The following is a 22,161-nucleotide window of genomic DNA, read 5'->3' as shown; positions in this document are numbered from 1 at the left end:
ATTGGATTTGCCCCCCTTCAGAACAATTTCTCATTTGACCGTTAGAGGACGCTTGTAATGTAACCCGGAAGTAGAAGTTCCTTTCTTCCGGTAAATCAAACAACAACATTGCTGAAGACATGGAAGAGATCGGGGAAGATGAGCTCAAAAAGCTCGAATATTTGTCTTTGGTGTCTAAAGTGTGTACCGAACTTGACAACCATTTAGGAATCAACGATAAAGACCTTGGTAAGTTTATAAATTTGACTTGACCGCGTGTCGTAGTTGGTAGCTGTTTCGTAAATGGCTGGTTAGCCTGTTTCTACATGTGGAATCAGTGTTTGTGTACAAAATTTAACTGGAACAAACCGTTCATTTGTGTTATTAAGTAAAATTCAGTCACCCTGTTATGTTACACCTTTCGTTTATCTATAATCCTCTTATGTCTATATATATATATATATATATATATATATATATATATATATATATATATATATATATATATATATATATAATAGCTGGCTGTTGCCAGTAACGTGGTCGTATTCACTATGTGGTAGAGTTGCATTGCTTGTTGTTTCTTTGAAAAATGTCTTTCTCACTTAGAAATTATTTGAAAGCTGTTAAAAGGTTTTAAAACAATTATTTTAGTAAAAGGTATTTTGGCCAAAACTGTGATTATCAGTAAATTTTGTAAAGGGTCTGGTTAGTAAAGTTATTTACTGATGTAAAAGACAGGCACAGTTTTTGTGTGTATGGAAGTCTGTAGTAACAGTATGTTGGTTTGTGTTTTTCAGCTGAGTTTGTAATCAGTCTTGCTGAGAAAAATCCATCCATTGATGGATTTAAGTCAGTGCTGGTTAAAAATGGAGCCGATTTCACAGTAAGGATTTTTAAAGTCACTTCTGTCAAAAATGTGGTCCTTCAATTTTGTGTGTTGTGATTTTACATTTGGAGTTTTAGAAATATCTAACCCACCATGTCATTTCTGTCCTTTAGGATTCACTTGTCAGCAATTTGCTTCGTCTCATTCAAACCATGCGTCCTCCTGCAAAAGCATCTACCAGCAAAGGTAAGGGCATTCAGGGTCTTATAGAATAGCAGTCAGTTTTGATTGTAACATCTTCAGGTCTAACATCTGTTTTTTTTGTTTTTTTTTCACATCTCTTGAATTTGTTTTTTTTTCTTATGTGATATTTATTGCACAGCCTCTCATGCTGTGGCTAAACCAAAGAGGGAAAAGGACAAGCTGAAAGAGCTGTTTCCAGCTCTGTGCAGACCTGATAATCCTAATACTAGGGTAATTCTATATATACATCTTCTATATAAATAATTATAATGTGTTTTTAATCAACAGTAATCATAAACTATATCTGCTCTTCTAATTAGAGTATGCTGGATGAGGATGATGTGAAAGTTGCTGCTGATGCTATGAAAGAGTTGGAGATGTTTATGCCCAGTGTTAGTTGTACAGAACCTAGCAGCAGTAAACACAGGTGAGGAACTTCTGTAACATAACATAGATGCCATTAAACTTGATGCTGCAGTGATTGCCCCGTTGCATTTTAACGTGTACGTATCATCCGTCTTAGATCTGAAACCAGCAGCAGCAGTAAGAAGAAGCGGAGAAGCAGAAGTCGTAGTCGGAGCAGGGATAGGGACAGAGACAGACGGAGGCGCCATCGCTCTCGATCCCGTTCCAGGTCTCGCTCTAATGAGAGAGACAGAAAGAAGCGCAGGAGCCGCTGGCACTCTCGCAGCAGGTCCAAGAGTCCTGCACGGGGAGACAGAGACAAAGGCTCAGACCGCTGGAAGGACAAACATGTGGACCGGCCCCCTCCAGAGGAGCCATCTGTGGGGGATATTTACAATGGCAAAGTCACCAGTATTATGCAGTTTGGCTGCTTTGTGCAGTTGGAAGGCCTCAGGTGCGGTTTAGATGCAGTAAATCTACTTTTAAGGCTATTGAAATTGATTTGAGCGTGTATGATATGATATTAAACCATTTCTCTTTCATCTTTATTTTATAAAGAAAACGCTGGGAAGGCTTGGTCCATATTTCTGAGCTCAGGAGAGAAGGTCGGGTAGCAAATGTGGCAGATGTGGTCAGCAAAGGTCAAAGGGTCAAAGTCAAGGTGTTGTCCTTCACTGGATCCAAAACAAGTCTCAGTATGAAGGTGAGTTAGCTGTGTCTTAATGAAAGCAATGAGAGAGAACAGACAAAACTGCCAATGGTCCAAAAGTCACCAATTTAGAGAACAGTTAAAAATTGCATATTTCAGTCTGTGCATCTTATTTACAGATTTGTTAAATTTTTAAAAGTAAATCAAAGAATAATAATAATTAAAATTTTCTGCATATTGAGATTCTGCCACTTAACATAAGTAAATATATATTTTTTTATTTATAAATAATTATCACTAGAATTAATATTATAATATTGTTTTTATTGTAGTATTCCATTTTTTTATTGTTATATACACAAATTTAGATGTATATTGAAATTTTAATGATAATAATGGTAGTAATAATTACTATTACCATTATCATAACTTTTATTATTTAATTGCCTTTTGTTGTTGTTGTTGTTTTAAGCACTTTCACCCTGACTCTTATACAACACTTGTATACATTTAATTATTTGACTAGAAATTTTGCTTATATCTTCCATATATGAAAGACATTTTGTGCTCCGCTTGTTTTATATATTGACTGATCACTGTGCATTATATGTGGGCTGATTTTTGTTGGGTTGTCTTTTACAAGGACGTTGACCAGGATACTGGTGAAGACCTGAACCCTAACAGGAGGAGAAATGTGGGTGGAGAAGGTCATGAAGAGTCGGCCATGAGGAATCCTGACAGACCTACAAACCTGAACCTAGGCCATGCTCCAGAGGTAGAAGATGACACATTGGAACGCAAAAGACTCACCAAGATCTCTGATCCGGAGAAGTGGGAAATCAAACAGGTGCATGGCCATCTTTTATGTGAAGTTGAATACATTTCTTGTTGTAACATGTATTACTTATTGTTCATATTTTAACATCTTGATCTGTCTGTTCTTAGATGATTGCTGCCAATGTGTTGTCTAAGGAGGAATTCCCAGACTTTGATGAAGAGACAGGAATTCTCCCTAAAGTAGATGATGAGGAAGGTATGAGTTGGATTATCCTTTAACTCAATATTTTTACCATACCAATAAATCAAATCCAGCTTCCCATCATAAAAAATAGTTTTTGTTGGAACACCTCTAGCTGCCTGAGCAGCCACCTCAAATTTTGTCTGTGTTGTTGTTTGTCTGTCAGATGAGGACTTGGAGATTGAGCTGGTGGAAGAGGAACCTCCATTCCTGAGGGGACACACCAAACAGAGCATGGACATGAGTCCTGTCAAGATTGTCAAGGTAGATCAAACCACCTGTACTCTCACTCTACAGCTCTCCGAGCAACATAGGAAGCAAAGCTATTGATTTCATGAACCTGGACATATTCTGTGATTTTTACACTTGCATATATTCTGTTTTTCTGGCAGAACCCCGATGGATCTCTCTCCCAAGCAGCCATGATGCAGAGTGCCCTGGCCAAAGAGCGACGGGAGGTGAAACAGGCCCAACGGGAGGCTGAAATGGACTCAATCCCCATGGGCCTTAACAAACACTGGGTGGACCCACTTCCTGACGGTAAGACATTCAAACTTCCTCCTAGCTTCATCTGAATAAGGAATGATGTTGCACTCCAATTCAGGAAGTCAAAATGTCTTCCTACCCTGTAAAGTGCAATAGAATGCCACTTCAAGTCACACTTCCTACTCTAATGCAGGTGTAAGATGTCCTGTAAACTTGCCAGCATAGTTGACAATGATAAATATTATTTTGCATCAAGTCAAACATTCACAAATGATTTTATGGTCAGAATTCTGATATGTCAAACAGGAATATCACACATCTGACTTTAATTAGAATACTTTAGAATTTGAAACCTCCATGGAATAGTAGTAACATTTGAAGACTAAAATGAAAACCAGTCTAATTAAGTATATAGTGAAGTAGGATTGTGTGAGAAAACGGAAGTTTTGCAGTCCATGTCCTCCAGTTAAAAAAAAAAGAACAAGCGGTTATGTAATATGAAAGACACTGATAATTCCAGATAAACTTCCTTCCTATTTGTCCATACTGGGGTTTAGGGAGTTCTCTGGTGGGGAGATCTGATTTCCTGAGCTCTGCTATCATGGCAGATGGTGGCTGGTCTGCACATAACAAGCCTATCTCTGACGCTCATATGCCCTCTGGCTTTGTATGAGCTCAAGTCTGTTATCATGTTTGTGCATCTCTAATAAATGCTTTTTTCTGTCTTCACACGCTCACCATCCATACAGCCGACGGCAGGCAGATAGCTGCCAATATGAGGGGCATAGGTATGATGCCCAACGACATCCCAGAATGGAAGAAACACGCCTTTGGTGGCAACAAAGCCTCCTATGGAAAAAAGACTCAGCTTTCTATCCTAGAGCAAAGAGAGAGTCTTCCCATCTACAAGCTGAAAGAGCAGCTCATTCAGGTGTGACTTCAACTGATACGTATTTTCACTCTGAGCTAGTTTTCAGTTTAGTTATGTTCATATATTCAACCGTTGTGTCTTCACAGGCTGTCCATGACAACCAGATCCTAATTGTGATCGGTGAGACGGGCTCAGGAAAGACCACTCAGATCACTCAGTACCTGGCTGAGGCTGGATACACCACACGGGGGAAGATCGGGTGCACACAACCCAGAAGAGTGGCAGCCATGTCTGTGGCTAAAAGAGTGTCAGAGGAGTACGGTTGCTGTTTAGGTCAAGAGGTAGATGCTTGCTTATATTAATTTCCACAACATTGGCAACAATGACCTAACATTTGAGCATAGCAGTTTAAAATGGATCTCTTTCTGTGTCTGTGCAGGTTGGCTACACCATCCGTTTTGAGGACTGCACAAGTCCTGAGACTGTCATTAAGTACATGACGGACGGTATGCTGTTAAGAGAGTGTCTGATTGACCCTGATCTGGGCCAGTATGCCATCATTATGTTGGATGAGGCCCATGAGAGAACAATTCACACAGACGTGCTCTTTGGCCTACTCAAGAAGGTACCGTTCAGAGGCTTTGTTCACACAGTCTGGGTCAATAAAGATTTTATTTTATGTATTCATTTATTTGGAAAAAAATGTTTGAATTTTATATATCTATATGTATGTATACTATTTATATAGTTTTAAATTATAAAATATCTATTATTTAAAAGATTATTACTATTATTAAGAATAATTATTTGTTTTACTTTTTTTCAAATAAAGTAAACAATAAATAACTTTAACTGATAAAGTAAAAATGAGGCATGCAAGATCTATTCTTAAAGAGTTTGAACCTGTTTTAAACACTGTTGCTTTCTACTCTTGAAAAACAGGGCAAAAACTTTTGAAAGTGACAAACTTAGGTGCTTAGATTTGTCCACCTCCTTTGGGTCACATGTAATAGTGTCTTGTTTTTGTATTATTTAGACTGTACAGAAGCGAACTGACATGAAGCTCATTGTGACATCTGCTACTCTGGACGCTGTGAAATTCTCTCAGTACTTTTATGAAGCACCTATTTTTACCATCCCTGGTCGTACATATCCAGTGGAGGTTTTGTACACTAAAGAACCCGAGACTGATTATCTGGATGCAAGTCTGATCACAGTCATGCAGATTCACCTCACTGAGCCTCCAGGTAACTTTTTGCGCACATAGTTGTTGCCACAGAAAAACTTGCCTGTGAAAATGAGCTTCCTGTAATAAAAGTTATTTAATGTGCAGGTGACGTCTTGGTGTTCCTGACGGGTCAGGAGGAGATTGACACTGCCTGTGAGATCCTGTACGAACGAATGAAATCCCTTGGTCCTGATGTCCCAGAGCTGATCATCCTCCCAGTCTACTCTGCCCTGCCCAGTGAAATGCAAACCAGGATCTTTGACCCAGCACCACCTGGAAGTAGAAAGGTACCATCCATTGCTCTCTATGGTCACTTCTGACATATCAGAACATCTCTTCCTGAAAATGTGGATCACTGTATAAACCTTAACAAGTATTCTGCTTCTTTTTTTTTTTAGGTGGTCATTGCTACTAACATTGCAGAGACTTCTTTGACAATTGATGGGATCTACTATGTGGTGGATCCAGGTTTTGTCAAGCAGAAGGTTTATAACTCCAAAACCGGCATTGATCAGCTAGTGGTTACCCCCATCTCCCAGGTAACATCTATTCCTAATGGCCCAAACTATATTCAGTTTACATTTTAAGTCTCCTAAACTGCCTTCTTGTGGTCCGTAGGCCCAGGCTAAGCAGCGAGCGGGCAGAGCAGGTAGAACAGGCCCTGGGAAATGCTACAGACTCTACACAGAACGTGCCTACAGAGATGAGATGCTCACAACCAACGTACCTGAGATTCAGAGAACTAACTTGGCCAGCACTGTACTGTCTCTAAAGGTACAATTCAACAGTTTTAATGTTGAGTCATCTAGGGACAATATAAAAATTCTGGCATGTAAGCTGATAATTTTTCTTTTCCTCCAATCAGGCAATGGGCATCAATGACCTGTTGTCATTTGATTTCATGGATGCTCCGCCCATGGAAACTCTCATCACAGCCATGGAGCAGCTGTACACTCTGGGAGCGTTGGATGATGAAGGCTTGCTTACACGCCTCGGTCGTAGAGTAAGTTTGCATGTGTCCGTTTTCTTACGGTTTTCAACGGATTTGGTTATAGCTGCTCGGTTTTCAAAATGAAGTATTAAGTTTCTTGTCACTGTTCCTATCAGATGGCCGAGTTTCCTCTGGAGCCCATGCTTTGTAAGATGTTGATCATGTCCGTCCATCTTGGCTGCAGCGAAGAGATGCTGACCATTGTGTCAATGCTCTCAGTACAGAATGTCTTCTACAGACCAAAGGTCCTCATTTAGCCCACACGCGTTAACACATCCATGAGTGGTCAAGGAACAGTTACATCATCACATAGAGCTTTAGGTATCCTAGCAGACTGATCCTAAAGATGGTAATCATGATTTCACTCTAAATCTCAGGACAAACAAGCTCTGGCAGACCAGAAGAAGGCTAAGTTTCACCAGCCTGAGGGGGACCACCTGACTTTGTTGGCTGTCTACAACTCCTGGAAGAACAACAAGTTTTCCAACCCCTGGTGCTATGAAAACTTCATCCAGGCGCGATCTCTCAGGCGTGCGCAGGATATCCGCAAACAGATGCTGGGCATCATGGACAGGTGAGGGGTTGAGAATAACAGTAACTTTATACAACTTCCTTAAATTGTATTACACAACCTAAGCCTTAAGGCCTGTTCACACCAAGAGCAATAACTATGAAGATAACTATGTATGAGCTGCGGTTATGTCATCGCTGCTTTGCTGAAGCTCTTTAAAGTTGAGTGGATTCCGATTGGCTAGATGTTTTTATAGGAAAAATTATTCTGGAAGTGATTCCATTGATGTCATTCCTTTGTGTTGATATTGTTATAGTTGTGGTGTGAACTTTCCTTTTCTCATAGAATTAGAATGAATTTTAAAACGTATTACCCTTGGTGTGAACGGCCCTTTACACTCTATCTTCTCTCTTCAGACACAAGTTGGATGTAGTATCATGCGGTAAAGCCACAGTACGTGTACAGAAGGCCATCTGCAGTGGTTTCTTCCGGAACGCAGCCAAAAAGGACCCTCAAGAAGGTTACAGGACCCTCATAGACCAGCAGGTGGTCTACATCCACCCCTCCAGCGCATTGTTCAATCGCCAACCAGAATGGTATGTTTGCAAAAAGCGATTAACAGCAGGACTAGTATCCATGCTGCTTGTACTAAAGCTAGTTTCACTGCGTTCTTCTCCTCAGGGTGGTGTATCATGAGCTTGTGCTGACCACCAAGGAGTACATGAGGGAGGTGACCACCATTGACCCCAGGTGGCTTGTAGAATTTTCTCCAGCTTTCTTCAAAGTTTCTGATCCCACACGCCTCAGCAAACAGAAGAAACAGCAGCGGTTGGAGCCCCTTTACAACCGCTACGAGGAACCAAATGCTTGGAGAATATCCAGAGCCTTCAGACGACGCTAGAACTTTCACACAAGGTTCTCATAGACTGCGAATGTCCCATACTGCTGCTAAACAAAACGTTGAGTCTGTGGTGTTGGCAGAGTGGAGGATAGCATGGACAGAAGCTAAAAATGTGTGTAAAAAAACCTCGAGGTGCCCTATTTTTTTTTTTTTTTTTTTTAAGATGAGCTCCTTTCCACTACTGTGAACAGCACGTTTGAATTTAAAGACATTCCATCAAAAATTAAAGTAAGCCTGATTTTCTGCTTTCCCTTTTTTTTTTTTTGTTATAAGCATTTTATTTATTATTTTAATTTTGGATATGGATGTTATGGATTTATAATTGAAATTATCCCTACATTTGTATTAAAAAAAATACAAAAACCTGAGGGATCAAAATATAAAGTTAAATTATCTGGGTTATTAAACCCTGTGTTGGATGTCAAATCCAGTTAATTTGATGTTTTTTTAACAAGCTATTCCTTTAACATAACAAATCAGTTATTTGCATTTGTATAGTGCAGCTCTTTTTCGTCCAGATTCTCCGGAACGGCCCATTTGTGTTGTAGAATGTGTGGACAGCACATCCGTCTGGTCAGTGGATGTTGATTACTGTGCTGAGAGGGAAAGGGTTTTCATTAATTCAGTTAGTTCCTCTGTGGTGGTCTGGTCATGTATAATTGAACAAGATGTTAAGTCACTTTCAACTATCACACACAGATCTCATCCTTATTTGGGACCTCTCTTCTGTTTTAATGTTTAAATGACCAACTCCGAACAGGATCAGTGCATTGGACCACAGTGGAGATTTTGTATTATAGCTCTTTTATTAGAGGAAGTGATGGGGGATGGAAATGTCCTGCAGTTTTTGATATTGTTACAGCATATGTTCATCATGAAGTCATTTTGACGTCAACTTAAATTAAAATCTGTCTTTTAAAAAGTCCCTATTTTGAGTGGTTTCTTTTTCTTTTTGGTTACCTTAAAGCTTATATTGCAGTTGAACTATATATCTACATTTATTTTTAAAAGAACGGAAGTCCAGAGTGAGAAAGATGAGGTGCTAACTATTTCTCACCTGTCAGCAACGGATTACACCGCCAGAGGAAAAATAAAAACTCAAAAATGTGACGAGACCAAAAATGAGAAGAGAGTGAACATCAGTTTGAGAATGTTAATTCAGGTTTTGTCGCTGGAGGGAGCTCAAAGCTTACTACACTTCTTTTTGACAGGTAAAAATGATTTTGAAAGATGGGACGTGTCTAATTCAGTGGCCTTCTGAGACCTTTCTCACGGAAAGTGTTTTTGCATTTATAAACGCGGGACTCGAGCATTGGAAGTTTAGGGATCAGGGGGTGGAGATGGGTAAGTTTAGGGATTGGGGGTGGAGATGGGTAGGTTTTGGGATATGTAAAGTGGGAGAAGTTGGATCTGGAATTCTGGATCCAATCTCGACCCCTGGATCTCATGTTCTGCTGTCTATCTTACCCACTTAACTTCCTGTCGACCTATACTGTCCTATATAAATAAAGGCATAAAACAAAAAAAGGCAAAAAAAACTACATCAGTGAGTTACAGGTAAACACCGCCTGTTGCATTTTGCGTTTGTTGCAAACATAAGAAACAGAGACTGTTCACATGGTATAGTAGTAATATTGGGTCTTTATTAAGCAATCTCTTGAACCACAGTACTGTGTTTAGATTAGATAGGCCTCAGAAGTGAGAGGAATGCAGAGTCCCTAATGAGATTAATTTAATAAAAAAAAAACAGCCTTATATACAAGTGGATGGGGTAGGCATGTGCAATAGGTGCAGCGGGGAGTAAACTGGGATGGGGAACATGGGAAAATGTTGGTGGCATTAGTACATGTAGCTTTTGGAGTAGGATTGAGGGCCCATGTTGGTGGCAGCTGGTTCGGGAGGATAAGACGCCCCCTCATCAAGGTGAGACAGTGGCACCGTGTCTTCCTCATTGACGTAGCGTTCGAATTCTGCCTTCAGACTTGGACGCTGATTGTCCGGAAAAGCCAAGGATATCAGAGCCTCTGGCTCACATACAAATTTGTAAACATAACGCTCACCCGCCACCTGAAAAAAAAAAAGTGTTAAATATTATTTCACAATCAAAAATTAGAACCCTCATGTTCTGTTTGGGACCCCAGACTTATTTTTAACATCTAAAAAAACATGCTTAACATGGAAGTATCAGGTTGATACATCATGAATTTTGAGATCATGAAAAATGTATTTATAATCTGGCACCGTAGCTATAAAAATGGAAATTAAATGCATATGCAATTAAAAATAAAAATGTATATTGTTTTGTATAATAAATATGTTGAATGGTTTAAATAAATTAATTTATATAAGTTTATAAAATAAAATGCAAATCATTTTCATATGATACACATACATTAGTAGTACACACCTGGATTTAATTTAATTTAGTATTATTGTATTTGAAATGTATTTTGTACTACGTGTTTTTGCTGGTGTCAAATTGAAGCCAGACAGAAACAACATTACTTAGATAAAGTTGACATTTTGGGATTAGGCTATTTATTATTATTATTATTTTAGACAAATTATTCCGGAGTCAATTTTTGGAGTCTCTGGGATCTCAATGGAACATGAGGGTTCAAGTGAAGAGAAAAAAAAATAGCATAGGAGACAAAATAAGTGATAAAATACCTTTTGCATAATTCCCTTCTCATAATAGTAGCGCAAAGAACGACTCAGTTTGTCGTAATTCATGGCTGGACGGTTCTTCTGCATCCCCCAGAGTCTTGCCACCTAGAGTGTCAAAAGTCATAATACAAACCATAAGAGCAGGAAATTACTGTATTGCAGTGACTTAATTTGAACACAAGAGGTCCTTTGTGACTCTAACAACTGAACTTTGAAAAGGAAGGGCGAGTCCCAGCAAAATAATGCAGTTCCCTTTTATATAACCAAATAACCACTAAACGCTGACCAAAACACCACACGGTGCATAGCTCAAACTACTAGTTGTCAAACCTAGAGGAAATACTTATTTATCCTAAACTTCAAGGATCGACTTGAGCCAAGGGCCCTTGAGAAAAAAAAAAAAAAAGTTTTGTTCCATCTTGGGCCAGTAAACGTGTGGGTCTGCTGACATTTGAGGAACAGATTGTTTAGTCTTTGACAGAGCTCTAAGCTTTAATTGTGATAGTAAAACTTTGGCTGTAATGAATGATTCATGCGCACAGTTGAGCAGAACTGATGGATGCATCTCTGCATGATAGCTTGCAGAGTCATGCCATTTAGCCGTCTACTGACCACAGACAATAGGAGGTTAACGCTCTCGTCTCGACCGCTGCTGTGTGCTTAGACTCTGGCAAAATGGAAGGTTGTAATATTTGGTAATGGAGCCATTCTCCATTTTATTTCACTATGCTGTTAAATGGGGTAAATAATGCATGGCAGCTAATGGAAAACTGGCATCGTGTGGATGAGTTCTTAGACCCTGGGGAACTGTGAGCTGATCGCAAGCAAATCTCTGAAACCCATTGTTTATTCTCTCTATAGTTTGTGAAGGCTGAATAAACACTGCATCGAATTGATCTGAACCTCCCAATAATATTGTCATCTTAGTTCTTTGAATGATTAATTGCTATTAATGTTTTCTGGATATAAAAACATGTTTTGGCTTCTGAGAACTCTTAAAAGCCCAACTTTTACCTCCTCTGGCTCAATGAGTTTGAACTCCATGCCACGGCCGGTCCATGCGATGAAGTGCGCATTGCCGGGGTCGTCGAGGAGGGCCACCAAAAACTGCCAGAGCTGCAGTGAACCACGGCGCTGATAGGGGGCGCCCTCACGAAACACACCGCCCCCTTCCTGCTTCACCTCACCTGAGCAAAAGGAAAAGAGATTGTCCATTAATTCACCTATAGATAGCAATCATATCTCAAAACCTTTTATTCAAGACAGATATATAGTAATAAGGACTTGATTTGAAATCATAGAGTGGGGAGACCACATTGAAAAATTTAGATTCAAAATCTAAAATTTTAGGACTTTGAAAAAAATGTAAATGTTGAAAAATTATTTTGCAATCATGCTCGAGAATGCAATAATCAGGTTTTACACAAACTTGTGGAGTTCATTCAGTGTAGGAGAGGCAAGCCAAATACTAAGAAATAACGAGATTTATATTCAATTTTCAATTCAGCTTTCTATTATGATTTTTTATGTTGGTGACAATTTGTAATGGAAAAATGTGTATTAGATTTAAAAAAATAAAATAAACACATTTTCAGTAATGGTCTCAGACTTTTGAGTATTAATTTTGTTTCTCATTTTTTATGTTGTATAGCTTTAATTACAGCACTTCATTTCATTGTGTGAGCTTGGCACTTGAACAGACTATTTGTATTTGGAATTAAACCCTGTCCTATCTGGACAAGAGAGACTTACCTTCAAATTTCTCAGGAACAACACGGGAATCATTTTCAAACATGTAACCTAGTGAGATAGGACAAGGGAATTATTAGAAGTTTAAAGTGGATGCCAAGACAATCCACTTGAGTTATACTGTGCTAATGTATTAATGGTAGTCATTAATAATAACAAGCATTTTCCTGTTTGACTTTTCAAATTGAGATGTATGAATACAGTAACTGTTTTTCCATTGATATTTATGAATTCTTATTATGGGAAACAAGGATACTTGATGATTGTTATTATTTGGTTATGTACACTTAATTTAGGAACTACATTTTCTGTATCTAATGCCTCATTACAGAGATCAACTAACAACTGAAAATACCCAAAATGGTGCGGCAAATGCAGCAAGCGGAGAGAAGGATTATTTTTCTTCACTCCAGGAAAAATACTCGTCTTTTCCAGTAGTAATATTTACCCTGGAATTCTTTAGGCAAGGGAGAAACAAATGTCCATGCCAACAGAAACACAGACCCTCTGGCCTGGTTAGCCAGTGACCGCACAGTATTGGCCAATCCTGCTGTGAGTGTGTGAAATGCACATTCTAGAACTGTACTAGAGCAGCGTGTTCTAGATGGCCGAATCTTACCTTCACTGTTGTGCTGTGGGTTGGGGTAGCCCTCGTGGTGATGATACATGGAGGGGCAACCAGGCACATCTGTAGAGAAAACACAAACAAATGACCCTCAGTGATGGATGCATGCAAATGATCTGATGATCTTATTTATGCTTCCTGTTGGTGAAAAGTCAACTGCTTTGTTCCAAAGCCCATAGTGAGTTTCTAACATAGGGAGCATTTTAAAGTGTGGAGCAAAAGCTAAATGTTATCATTTCGGTTTTGCTCCCTTCTAGCAGGAAGGCAGCATTGCATATATTCTTCAGACACAGTCTAATGCAAAAAGTGAGTATGCATTGCAAAAAGTGAACAAATGTATCCAAGGTGGCAGACAAGCTCAAACAAATGTTGATTTTCACATAAGCACTTTGATGCATACATAAGTCCTTATTTATTTTAATTCTACATTAAAGTTAATAGATTAACTCTTCCTCGCCTCATGAACCCTGTGTAGTTTACTCACAAACACTCTGAATTAGTGTATCGCACCGTTTGCACTATTGAAGCAAATTTCAAGTTGCTCTTCTGTTTGAAGCTCTATTTTTTTGTGTGTTGCTGCCTATTCATAATTATTCCCTTATGAGGTTACGTTGTGGTTAGGATATGCTGCTTATGTAGGTAGTCTGCTGCAAGGCAGCTCACTAGGTTTGAGAACAGAGCTAATCGTTGTTGTTCCTCTTTAGGCACTATTTCTGTAGGGTGTGAGGCTGGTGCATCTGCAGATTTGATAACCTCTGCCACTGAGTGCTGCAAAGACAAAAGGTCCATTTGTTATAAAGTCATTTGTCATAATATAATCTGTCTGCAGCTTTATTTTTAGGCAGTAAAGAGCAGTGGATCTTAAACAGTCACACAGAACTGCAGGAAGCTAGAATCAGCTTTATAACGGTTATACCACTCCTTCTCTCTCTCTTTCTTTCTCTCTCTCTACCTCTCCTTCTATACTGTTTAAATGAGAAATGAGGTGGAGTCATGATTCATGGCTGGAGAATGCAGTGGCAGAGGCCATGATAAGAGGTCACAGGGGAGAAAGAGCTCTGAGGGACTAGAGCACTTTTCTCATACATAGAGCTCATTAATGTAACTGTTGACAGAGCTGTTGGACTGGAACTTTTTTAGTTCCATTTTCAACTGAAACAGTCACAGGATTCCTTATAAAACAAACTGCATGATAGGGGCTGCACGACTGGGGAAATATTTAATTGTTTGTATACATATAATGATGATGGTGATGATGATGATAATTGAAAGTGTATTATTATTATTATTATTATTAAACATAATAAGAATTATTACTAATGTTATATTGTACAAAAAACAAAAACATTTGAATATGACCCAAACTCACAATCACACGCAGATTTTTTTTTTCATTAACTGCAAGCCGCTCGAGGATGCTGAAAACACTGGATCATGAACTGCTCATGTGTAAATAAACATGGTGCCGTACTACAATCTGAAACATGTTGCACATATATTTATTTTCTTAAACTACAGGCTTTGCGATTTAATAATCAAACTAAGCCATTTGTTGCTATCAGTTTTATTTTTATTTAATCATGCAGCCCTACCGCTTGTTGTACAAAATTGTAAGTACGGTTTCTTATTGGTGTTAGTTTGTATTTCTCTCTGTTTTTGTTCTGTAGCAGAGCGGCAGCCACCAGCCTGGGCAGGGATGAATCTACTGATAACATGCTGTACTCCACCTCAGATAGGGCACTCTATCCTCACACAAACATCCTTTTGTTCCAGACCATCTCATCCAAAGTTGCCACATTTCTGCACGTACGAATCTCAGCTAAGCAGCATCAGCTTTATAACAGTGTTATTTTAGTATTATTTTATTTTTATCTTTTCAGTTTTGGTTTTGGTCATTTAAGAGCTTTTATCATTTTTATTAGTTTTCGTTTTTATCTTAGTTCTAGTCATTTTAGTACTTCAACTTATTTTATTTTAGTTAATTACTAAGGCAACATATCTAATTTTTAAGTCTATTTAAGTCTTAATATAATATTTATGTTTATGTGCTTTATTTCAATTATGGAAATGTTAATTAATCATTTTAATAGTTTTAGTTAACAATAACAACACTGGTCATGCAGTACCAACTAGAAGGGAAGGAAAGAACCATGAAAAGGTCATGCTTCCTTTTATTCCATTTAAAAGATTCGGGTGAAATGGTAACTTTGTTTTTAAGCTAATCTATGTGTGTCACGAAACTGGTCCATGCTCTCCCGGTCAACCACCACTAGAGGTCACCCGTTCACCACATTGACTTTTTCACTCACAACACACTGGACTCCATTTCCCACAATCCATTGCACTGACGACACGCACAGCTGTTCACTATCTCGCCCACACCTGATTACCATTTCACTATCACTACCACTCACTATTTAAGCCTGGGACTTGCTCTTGCTCACCGCTGAGTATTGTTAGCATGTCTGCACTACAAAGCGTTCTCGGTTCCTAGTTTTAGAATAATTGTAGGTTATTAGTTTTAATAGTTTTAGAATAATTGTTTTCCTGTGTTCTGATTCTTGCCCGTGTTCCTGGTTTTTTCTTTCTGCCTTGCCCTGTTTGGATATTGTACGCCGATAGTTGACTACGCCTGTTTCCTTGACCACGCTTCTGTCTTGCCCTCTACATACCTGTCTGCTGTTGGTTGACCCTGCCTGTCTTGACCATGTCCTATAATAAAGCTTTGTAAATGGATCCGTACGTCTCGCGTCTCGTCAGCCCTGTAACAATGTGCAATGTTTGTTAGAGCACCGTTGTTTATAGTCTTTCACAGAGCACTGATAAGTTAGACCTGCGCAGGGTGTTGTGTTTCGACCCTGTGTCAGTTGCAAAAGCTGAGTGGGAGGAGATGAGTTCGCCTATGTTGTGAGTATATGGCCTGAGCCCCCCAGCTACAAAACAACCCCCCCCCCCCCCCCACCTCCCACCCGCTTGACCAAGCCAGTGCACGGGCTCGGGTTACCGAGGCTATGCTCATTTTTCCATTATGAGTTCATCTGCCTGCAGAAAAAGGAAGCCGCTGCTGCAACCCTATATCCGCGAGTGCTCCGCTGGGGATTCTAGTCTTTCCAGTGCCCTCCATTTTCTCAATGAAATTCCTATGTCTCCCTCCTTCTCAAAGAACACAGGCAGAAAAGGGAGGGGCGAAGGAGCAGAAGTACAGAAAACACTGTTGAGACCTTTTGTAAAGTGTCAGTGGATGTGGAAGCGGAGAAGAACAAACCGAATCTCTTCGAACAAAAGACTTTCTGGTTTGTTGAGCAGTTTACTGTTCACATTAGTGGCTTAATGTGGTTTGATTTTTCAGGAAAAGAGAGCAGATCAATTCACTTTGCGTCATCAGTCTTTTGACTCACGTACCAGGTTCGTAAGTGTAGTCAGTGGGTTCCTGTTTGATCATCATATGGGCAGGAGGAAACCTCTGATGCTGTGGCCCGGCCATGTGGGCCGCTCGGTCGTACAGAGGGTCCATGTACTCCTGCTTGAAGTTCTGCTGAGGAGGATAAGGCAAGCAGGGATCAGAGTGTTGCCGATGATAACCACCGCCCCCGGTGGCATGGGCAGGATGCATGCGCTGCAAGGCCTGGCCTTGGGAAGCGAATGGTGGGCACATCTCTGCAGAGCCGGAAGGGAACCTGGAACTGGGAGGGAAAATGAGACCTTGATTAACAGACAGGCTCTTAAAAATGTTGTTGCAATGCAACTATGCTTTATCTGTATTAGGGCTGGGCGATATGACGATATAATCGTATATCGACGATGTCTCGTAAGTATCGCGATGTCGATGTCAACAGTCAGGTAACAGACGATTATCGACATTATCAGGAAAAAAAATGACAAATGATAAACCTAGTAGGTTGCAAATACAGTATAATTGTTTAATTAAGCGGAGATATAGCACTATAAATTCTTAATTCATTTGCAACAAAACTATAAAGTTTTGTTGCAAACGGATGAAGACATTATAGGCTCAACATGCACGCGTTCGGAGATTCGGCAGCCCAACACTGAATATTATATTTTGGGCGTTGTATTTTGATTAATAAAATAAAAATGATAAAAACTAAAATACAAAACTAAAATTTAAAATTACCCCTTGTTCTAAATAAATCAGTTATTTTTATTTTGTTAAAAACAGGCCAAAAGAGACCTCCGAACAAGGCTACCAAAAAAAAAAAACTTAATGTTTTTGCTCAGAATTCTTTTTAATCTCTGCATGACTTTAGTCATACATGATAAATATCAAATAACTTATAGCTACAAGTTTAAAAACAGCGCTACAATTATTCTAATAAAGGAAATTAAACTTAGCATCATGAAATTTGTCTAATGCCAAAAAGAAAGAGTACCATCGGAAAACAGGCATATTTATTCAAGACATTACTATATGACACCAACATGCATTTATCATTCTTACAATCACCGCCAGAATGTCCAACTTCACCATGATGAACTTAAAATTGGGTTCTATCATTTTTCCTCAACAGTTCTTCTCACAAAACGAAATTAATTTCAAACACAAATTTGATAAGAACAGAGTGGAAATTATTAGCAACACCAACATAACAGTAAAGCTAATGTTTTCTGTTAGTTTAAGCACAAACTATGAAAAGTAATACCAAACTTTAATGTGGCAATAATTAAGACCAAACTGAATATGGTGCATGTCGGCAATGTTTTCTTAGCGGGGGCGGGGCCTGGTGGAGGTGGGGCTTAGGTAGACGATATTATCGGATATCGCAATATTTTTTAAGGCGATTATCGATAAGATATTTTTGACATATCGCCCAGCCCTAATCTGTATTCTATCATGCATAATTAAATATCCATATGGATTCGCTTGTATTTAAAATGAATGATTTTAGTTTTTCGACTGATAACCATACCGATATATCATGTATCTCTACTCGAAAGTTTACACACCCACACATTCTTTATAATTATTGTTACCTGGGGTTCATGGGGTAACTGTGGCTGTGGCAGGGATGGGATTGGCTGGCTGAGGGTGTATTCATGTACCCTGACTCCGGCCGAGTTCCCACTGTTGGTTTTGGGGAGTAATGCTGCATAGGAGACATGGGTGTCCCTGGACAAGAGCTCTTAGATCCTCCTGCTGTTGCTACCACGGCTGCTCTCTTCTGCTCGTAGGCACTACAGAGCACATAGACACGTTCACAGTCAACAATGCATTTCCTGTTATATATGCACGAGATCTTGTATGGATGTCTCTTCGATTATAAACACTTATGTCTTAGCAGTAGATTTTTGTTAAAATTTTATTAAGATTTTTTTTTCTCTGTTTAAATGAAGATCACATTAAAACCAGAAAAGTATATGTATAGACTTTTTTTTTGCATTTGACCCAGACTTGTATTCTTAAAATATGAGAATGCATAATAAAAATATAATATTAATTATTATATTAATATTTTTTTAAATGGAAACATTTGTAAAATCTAAAAGAGTGGAAAAACTATTTCTATATGAATCTGAACAAAGAGTGGAAAAACTATTTCTATATGAATCTGAACAAAGAGTGGAAAAACTATTTCTGTATGAATCTGAACAAAGAGTGGAAAAACTATTTCTGTATGAATCTGAACAAAGAGTGGAAAAACTATTTCTGTATGAATCTGAACAAAGAGTGGAAAAACTATTTCTATATGAATCTGAACAAAGAGTGGAAAAACTATTTCTGTATGAATCTGAACAAAGAGTGGAAAAACTATTTCTATATGAATCTGAACAAAGAGTGGAAAAACTATTTCTGTATGAATCTGAACAAAGAGTGCAAAAACTATTTCTGTATGAATCTGAACAAAGAGTGGAAAAACTATTTCTGTATGAATCTGAACAAAGAGTGGAAAAACTATTTCTGTATGAATCTGAACAAAGAGTGGAAAAACTATTTCTATATGAATCTGAACAAAGAGTGGAAAAACTATTTCTGTATGAATCTGAACAAAGAGTGGAAAAACTATTTCTATATGAATCTGAACAAAGAGTGGAAAAACTATTTCTGTATGAATCTGAACAAAGAGTGCAAAAACTATTTCTGTATGAATCTGAACAAAGAGTGGAAAAACTATTTCTGTATGAATCTGAACAAAGAGTGGAAAAACTTATCTTATAATGTTTTTACACAAATTCTGACCCTCAAATGGGTTTTCATCTCTTATTATGTGTGACAATATAGTTATATTTAATTAAATAAAATGTGAAATCAGCCTTAAAATATTGTTTCCACCATGGAATTCTACTAATCCCATTGCATCATTTGAGATGTTTTCAAAATTACTTTAAAGCCTGAGACACATTGCACGATTTTCGGCTGTCCCAGACGAAAGATTGGCATCTTGAAACAATTATTATACTTATTATAGCCACTGCCCTGCAGAATTTAGCTCAAGATTAAAATCACCTACTACTAATTTTCTGGTAACTCTGAACACCTTGATTAGCTTGCTCGGGTGTCCTTGATTATGGCCCTGATATACTTCAAGTGAAATTGAAGAACGAATCAGTGTAACATCATTTTGAACAAAATCAGGCCAAAACTCTGCAGGGCAGTGACCTCCCAGGGCTGGATTTAGGTAAGTAGGTAGGTAGCTTTTTATTGTCATTCAACTGTACATACAGTACCCTGCATTATAGTCTGAAATGTGTGTTGTAAGAATCGAATTTCTGTGTCCATAGGGCTAAAGGTGAATGTAGTAAAGCTGTTCACACCATGAAAGTAGGAACAGCATCCGTATTTTGACTGACCTGGCGTAAAGGCATTGCTCTCCATTGGGGTAGCTGAAGCTCTGCTTGTGACTGCAAGACTGGCTGGGGTCTGAGCCGGGACTCTGGGGCTCTTTCTTAATCTTCACAGGTGGGCTGTGGAATGCCACTGCTGCGGTACACAGTGAAACAGGTTTATTAATGAACCACATTCCAGCTAGTCTCAAGAAATTACAGGTCTTTTGTCTGCACTAAAAATACAACAAGAGTAAAGAGATGCACATGTATTCCAAATACTTTAATGGGCTTGGTTTACTTTGCTATAGTGATTGCTATAGCAATAGATCATGCAAACGTGATCATTTAACTCAACCACAGTTGACAGTAAAACTTGCTGTGCCCTGGACTCAGCATTGAAGTAAATCATAAACAACTATAGACATAAACATCCACTAGCATAAAAAAAAAGTTACTTTCATTAATCAATATTGAAAAGTGGACTTAACCATTTTAGATTATTAACGTGCATTAGATTCATAATTCCAATTTCCAGATTTTTTTTTTCTTCAACTCTTTTAAAGGCACAGAAGTGCTAAAAACATTCAATGGCTGTGGTTAAAAGAGTAAGTCTTTTATAAGCACATCAGCAACTGGTCATTTACATAAGAATTTGTGTGTGTTTCTTCAGTTTCTCCAGCCCAGCTTTTAAAGATTTTGGCATTTAGCTGAGGAGTAGCAGAGGAGCCGCCCAGCATGTGTGGGGTCTGGGTCTGAACCACAGTGCTGTTTATTATTGGAGGGGAGCAGCCGGGCTCAAAGACGGCACGGTACAGGATGTTTTTCTGGGCCGCTCAGGGTAAACAGCAGCAGCTGTGCTCTTCCAGCTGAGCGGCAGCTCTGTGTTTATGGCTGTTTATGTGTTGATTGTCGTGGGCGCAGACCTGACAGAACAGGCACTGCTGAAACCCAAGCCCAGGTAATTGCATATTTCATTCACAAAAGCAAGAATAAAATAGGGGGGGCCTTCCAATACTGTAATACTGCAGCACAAGTCCTCTCAAAGGCAATACTCAAATCGAAAGAGTTGAAATATGAAAAGAACAAGTGATTCTTAAACATTCTCCTCTATAACGAGTCTGCTTATGCAAGATTTATAGATTTGACATTTAAAATCCCAAATCAATGCTATGCTTTAATAATGGACCGCTCATTTGATCAATAAGGCTGCAAGTCCTTTTACAAATTCATTACGAATATAGAACCACTAAAACCACTCTATTAAAGTAATTAATCATTTCACTCTGAATACTCTAAAAAGGGACGGAGGCCCAAACGAGGACTTTAGGAGGACACTTCAGGAACATGTAACATTATCAAGACACATCCGTCTGTCGTTAAATCTCCTTGAGTTTACAGATGGCACTCGAGTAAACAGTGATGTGACAAAGGAAGCTCTTGTACTTTATTTAGTGCAATTTGCCCAAAGTTCTAAGTTTCTGCTTTCTGTCTTTACGATTCATGTGAAATTTACATCACTGTTCACTAAAGCAACTCATATTTCTTAGGTTTTGTTTCTTGGAAAAAGGGGTGATGGGTTGTGATCCTAAATGTGTAATGTAACATCTGTGTTTAGATTTTCTTGGTTCTTAAAGTAGTCAGTGATCAGGAAAGAGACTTGGAGCTTGCCAGAGGCCTTATTATTATAATGCCTAATACTAAAGAGGAATTCATCGTTGAATTTTTTTTTTTTAATTTTAGATTTCACTGGAAGGACTCCACGCCTACTTTATCATCTTCAAAGAGTTTAGATCAGAGGAAGGGTAAAAAAAGAAAAGGGGTGGCCTGTGGCTAAGATGCTTTTTAAATGTAAACATTTGGTTTCATGTGATGCATATGTGAACTTGCATCTGTATAATTTACAGCTATCAGCAGCATTTTTTTTAACAAAAATTTAATTCATACACTGTGTGCTCTCTTTTGTTTTATCCTGTTATGAAGGCAGCATAAAGTTTATTCCAGACATTTAAACCTGCAAAAAAAAAAAGGCTGGTCTTTGACCTAAAATGAGTTTGACACCTCTGGTGATCGTAGTCTGCCATGTAAGGCTATAAACCTGGCAAAATATACTGGAGATTTAAATAATGCTGTCCTTACATACAAGTGCATTTACCATTCACACCTCCCTTCAAGCTACATCTAAGTGTGAAAAACCAGGAGCATTGTACCTAAATGACAAGAGTATCT

General features: G+C 38.6%; 2 protein-coding genes across 3 annotated transcripts in view; one reads left to right on the top strand and one right to left on the bottom strand.

Annotated features, from left to right (window-relative positions):
• Positions 1–84: 84 nt before the first annotated feature.
• On the top strand, positions 85–9,845 carry LOC306852623 (ATP-dependent RNA helicase DHX8). 2 transcript variants are annotated; one of them, XM_079389606.1, is made up of 23 exons: positions 85–228; positions 780–865; positions 982–1,054; positions 1,191–1,282; positions 1,372–1,478; positions 1,575–1,910; positions 2,015–2,159; positions 2,749–2,952; positions 3,051–3,138; positions 3,290–3,387; positions 3,516–3,663; positions 4,359–4,540; positions 4,627–4,821; positions 4,920–5,105; positions 5,517–5,727; positions 5,814–5,995; positions 6,107–6,247; positions 6,327–6,482; positions 6,574–6,711; positions 6,816–6,944; positions 7,077–7,273; positions 7,627–7,806; positions 7,892–9,845. In XM_079389606.1, exons 1-23 carry the CDS (start codon positions 120–122, stop codon positions 8,109–8,111), a joined length of 3,603 nt encoding a protein of 1,200 aa, XP_079245732.1. In that variant the 5' UTR covers positions 85–119; the 3' UTR covers positions 8,112–9,845. The 2 variants fall into 2 exon arrangements, with proteins under 2 accessions (XP_079245732.1, XP_079245733.1); XM_079389607.1 differs by lacking the exons at positions 85–228; positions 780–865 and having other exon boundaries at positions 1,032–1,054; positions 1,374–1,478.
• LOC306852625 (ETS translocation variant 4-like) overlaps positions 9,726–22,161 on the bottom strand; it is a 26,631-nt gene continuing 14,195 nt past the window's right edge. Inside the window, exons 5-12 of the mRNA XM_079389609.1 lie at positions 19,960–20,089; positions 18,145–18,345; positions 16,555–16,835; positions 13,147–13,215; positions 12,531–12,578; positions 11,793–11,965; positions 10,782–10,883; positions 9,726–10,178 (exon numbers count right to left, since the gene is read on the bottom strand). Coding sequence (XP_079245735.1) covers positions 9,951–10,178; positions 10,782–10,883; positions 11,793–11,965; positions 12,531–12,578; positions 13,147–13,215; positions 16,555–16,835; positions 18,145–18,345; positions 19,960–20,089 — 1,232 coding nt within the window. The 3' untranslated portion in view covers positions 9,726–9,950. The remainder of the gene's footprint in view (positions 10,179–10,781; positions 10,884–11,792; positions 11,966–12,530; positions 12,579–13,146; positions 13,216–16,554; positions 16,836–18,144; positions 18,346–19,959; positions 20,090–22,161) is intronic.

This window comes from Barbus barbus (genome assembly GCF_936440315.1).
Source record: "Barbus barbus genome assembly, chromosome: 32".
Taxonomy (NCBI): domain Eukaryota; kingdom Metazoa; phylum Chordata; class Actinopteri; order Cypriniformes; family Cyprinidae; genus Barbus; species Barbus barbus.
This window is presented reverse-complemented; position numbering and strand designations above follow the sequence as displayed.

Excerpts from the sequence above, each read along its gene's own strand:
- LOC306852623 (XM_079389606.1), top strand. The coding sequence starts at position 120 with ATGGAAGAGATCGGGGAAGATGAGCTCAAAAAGCTCGAATATTTGTCT. Across the intron at positions 4,541-4,626 it reads TGAAAGAGCAGCTCATTCAG|GCTGTCCATGACAACCAGAT; the intron begins GTGTGACTTCAA and ends GTGTCTTCACAG. Across the intron at positions 7,807-7,891 it reads TTCAATCGCCAACCAGAATG|GGTGGTGTATCATGAGCTTG; the intron begins GTATGTTTGCAA and ends TCTTCTCCTCAG.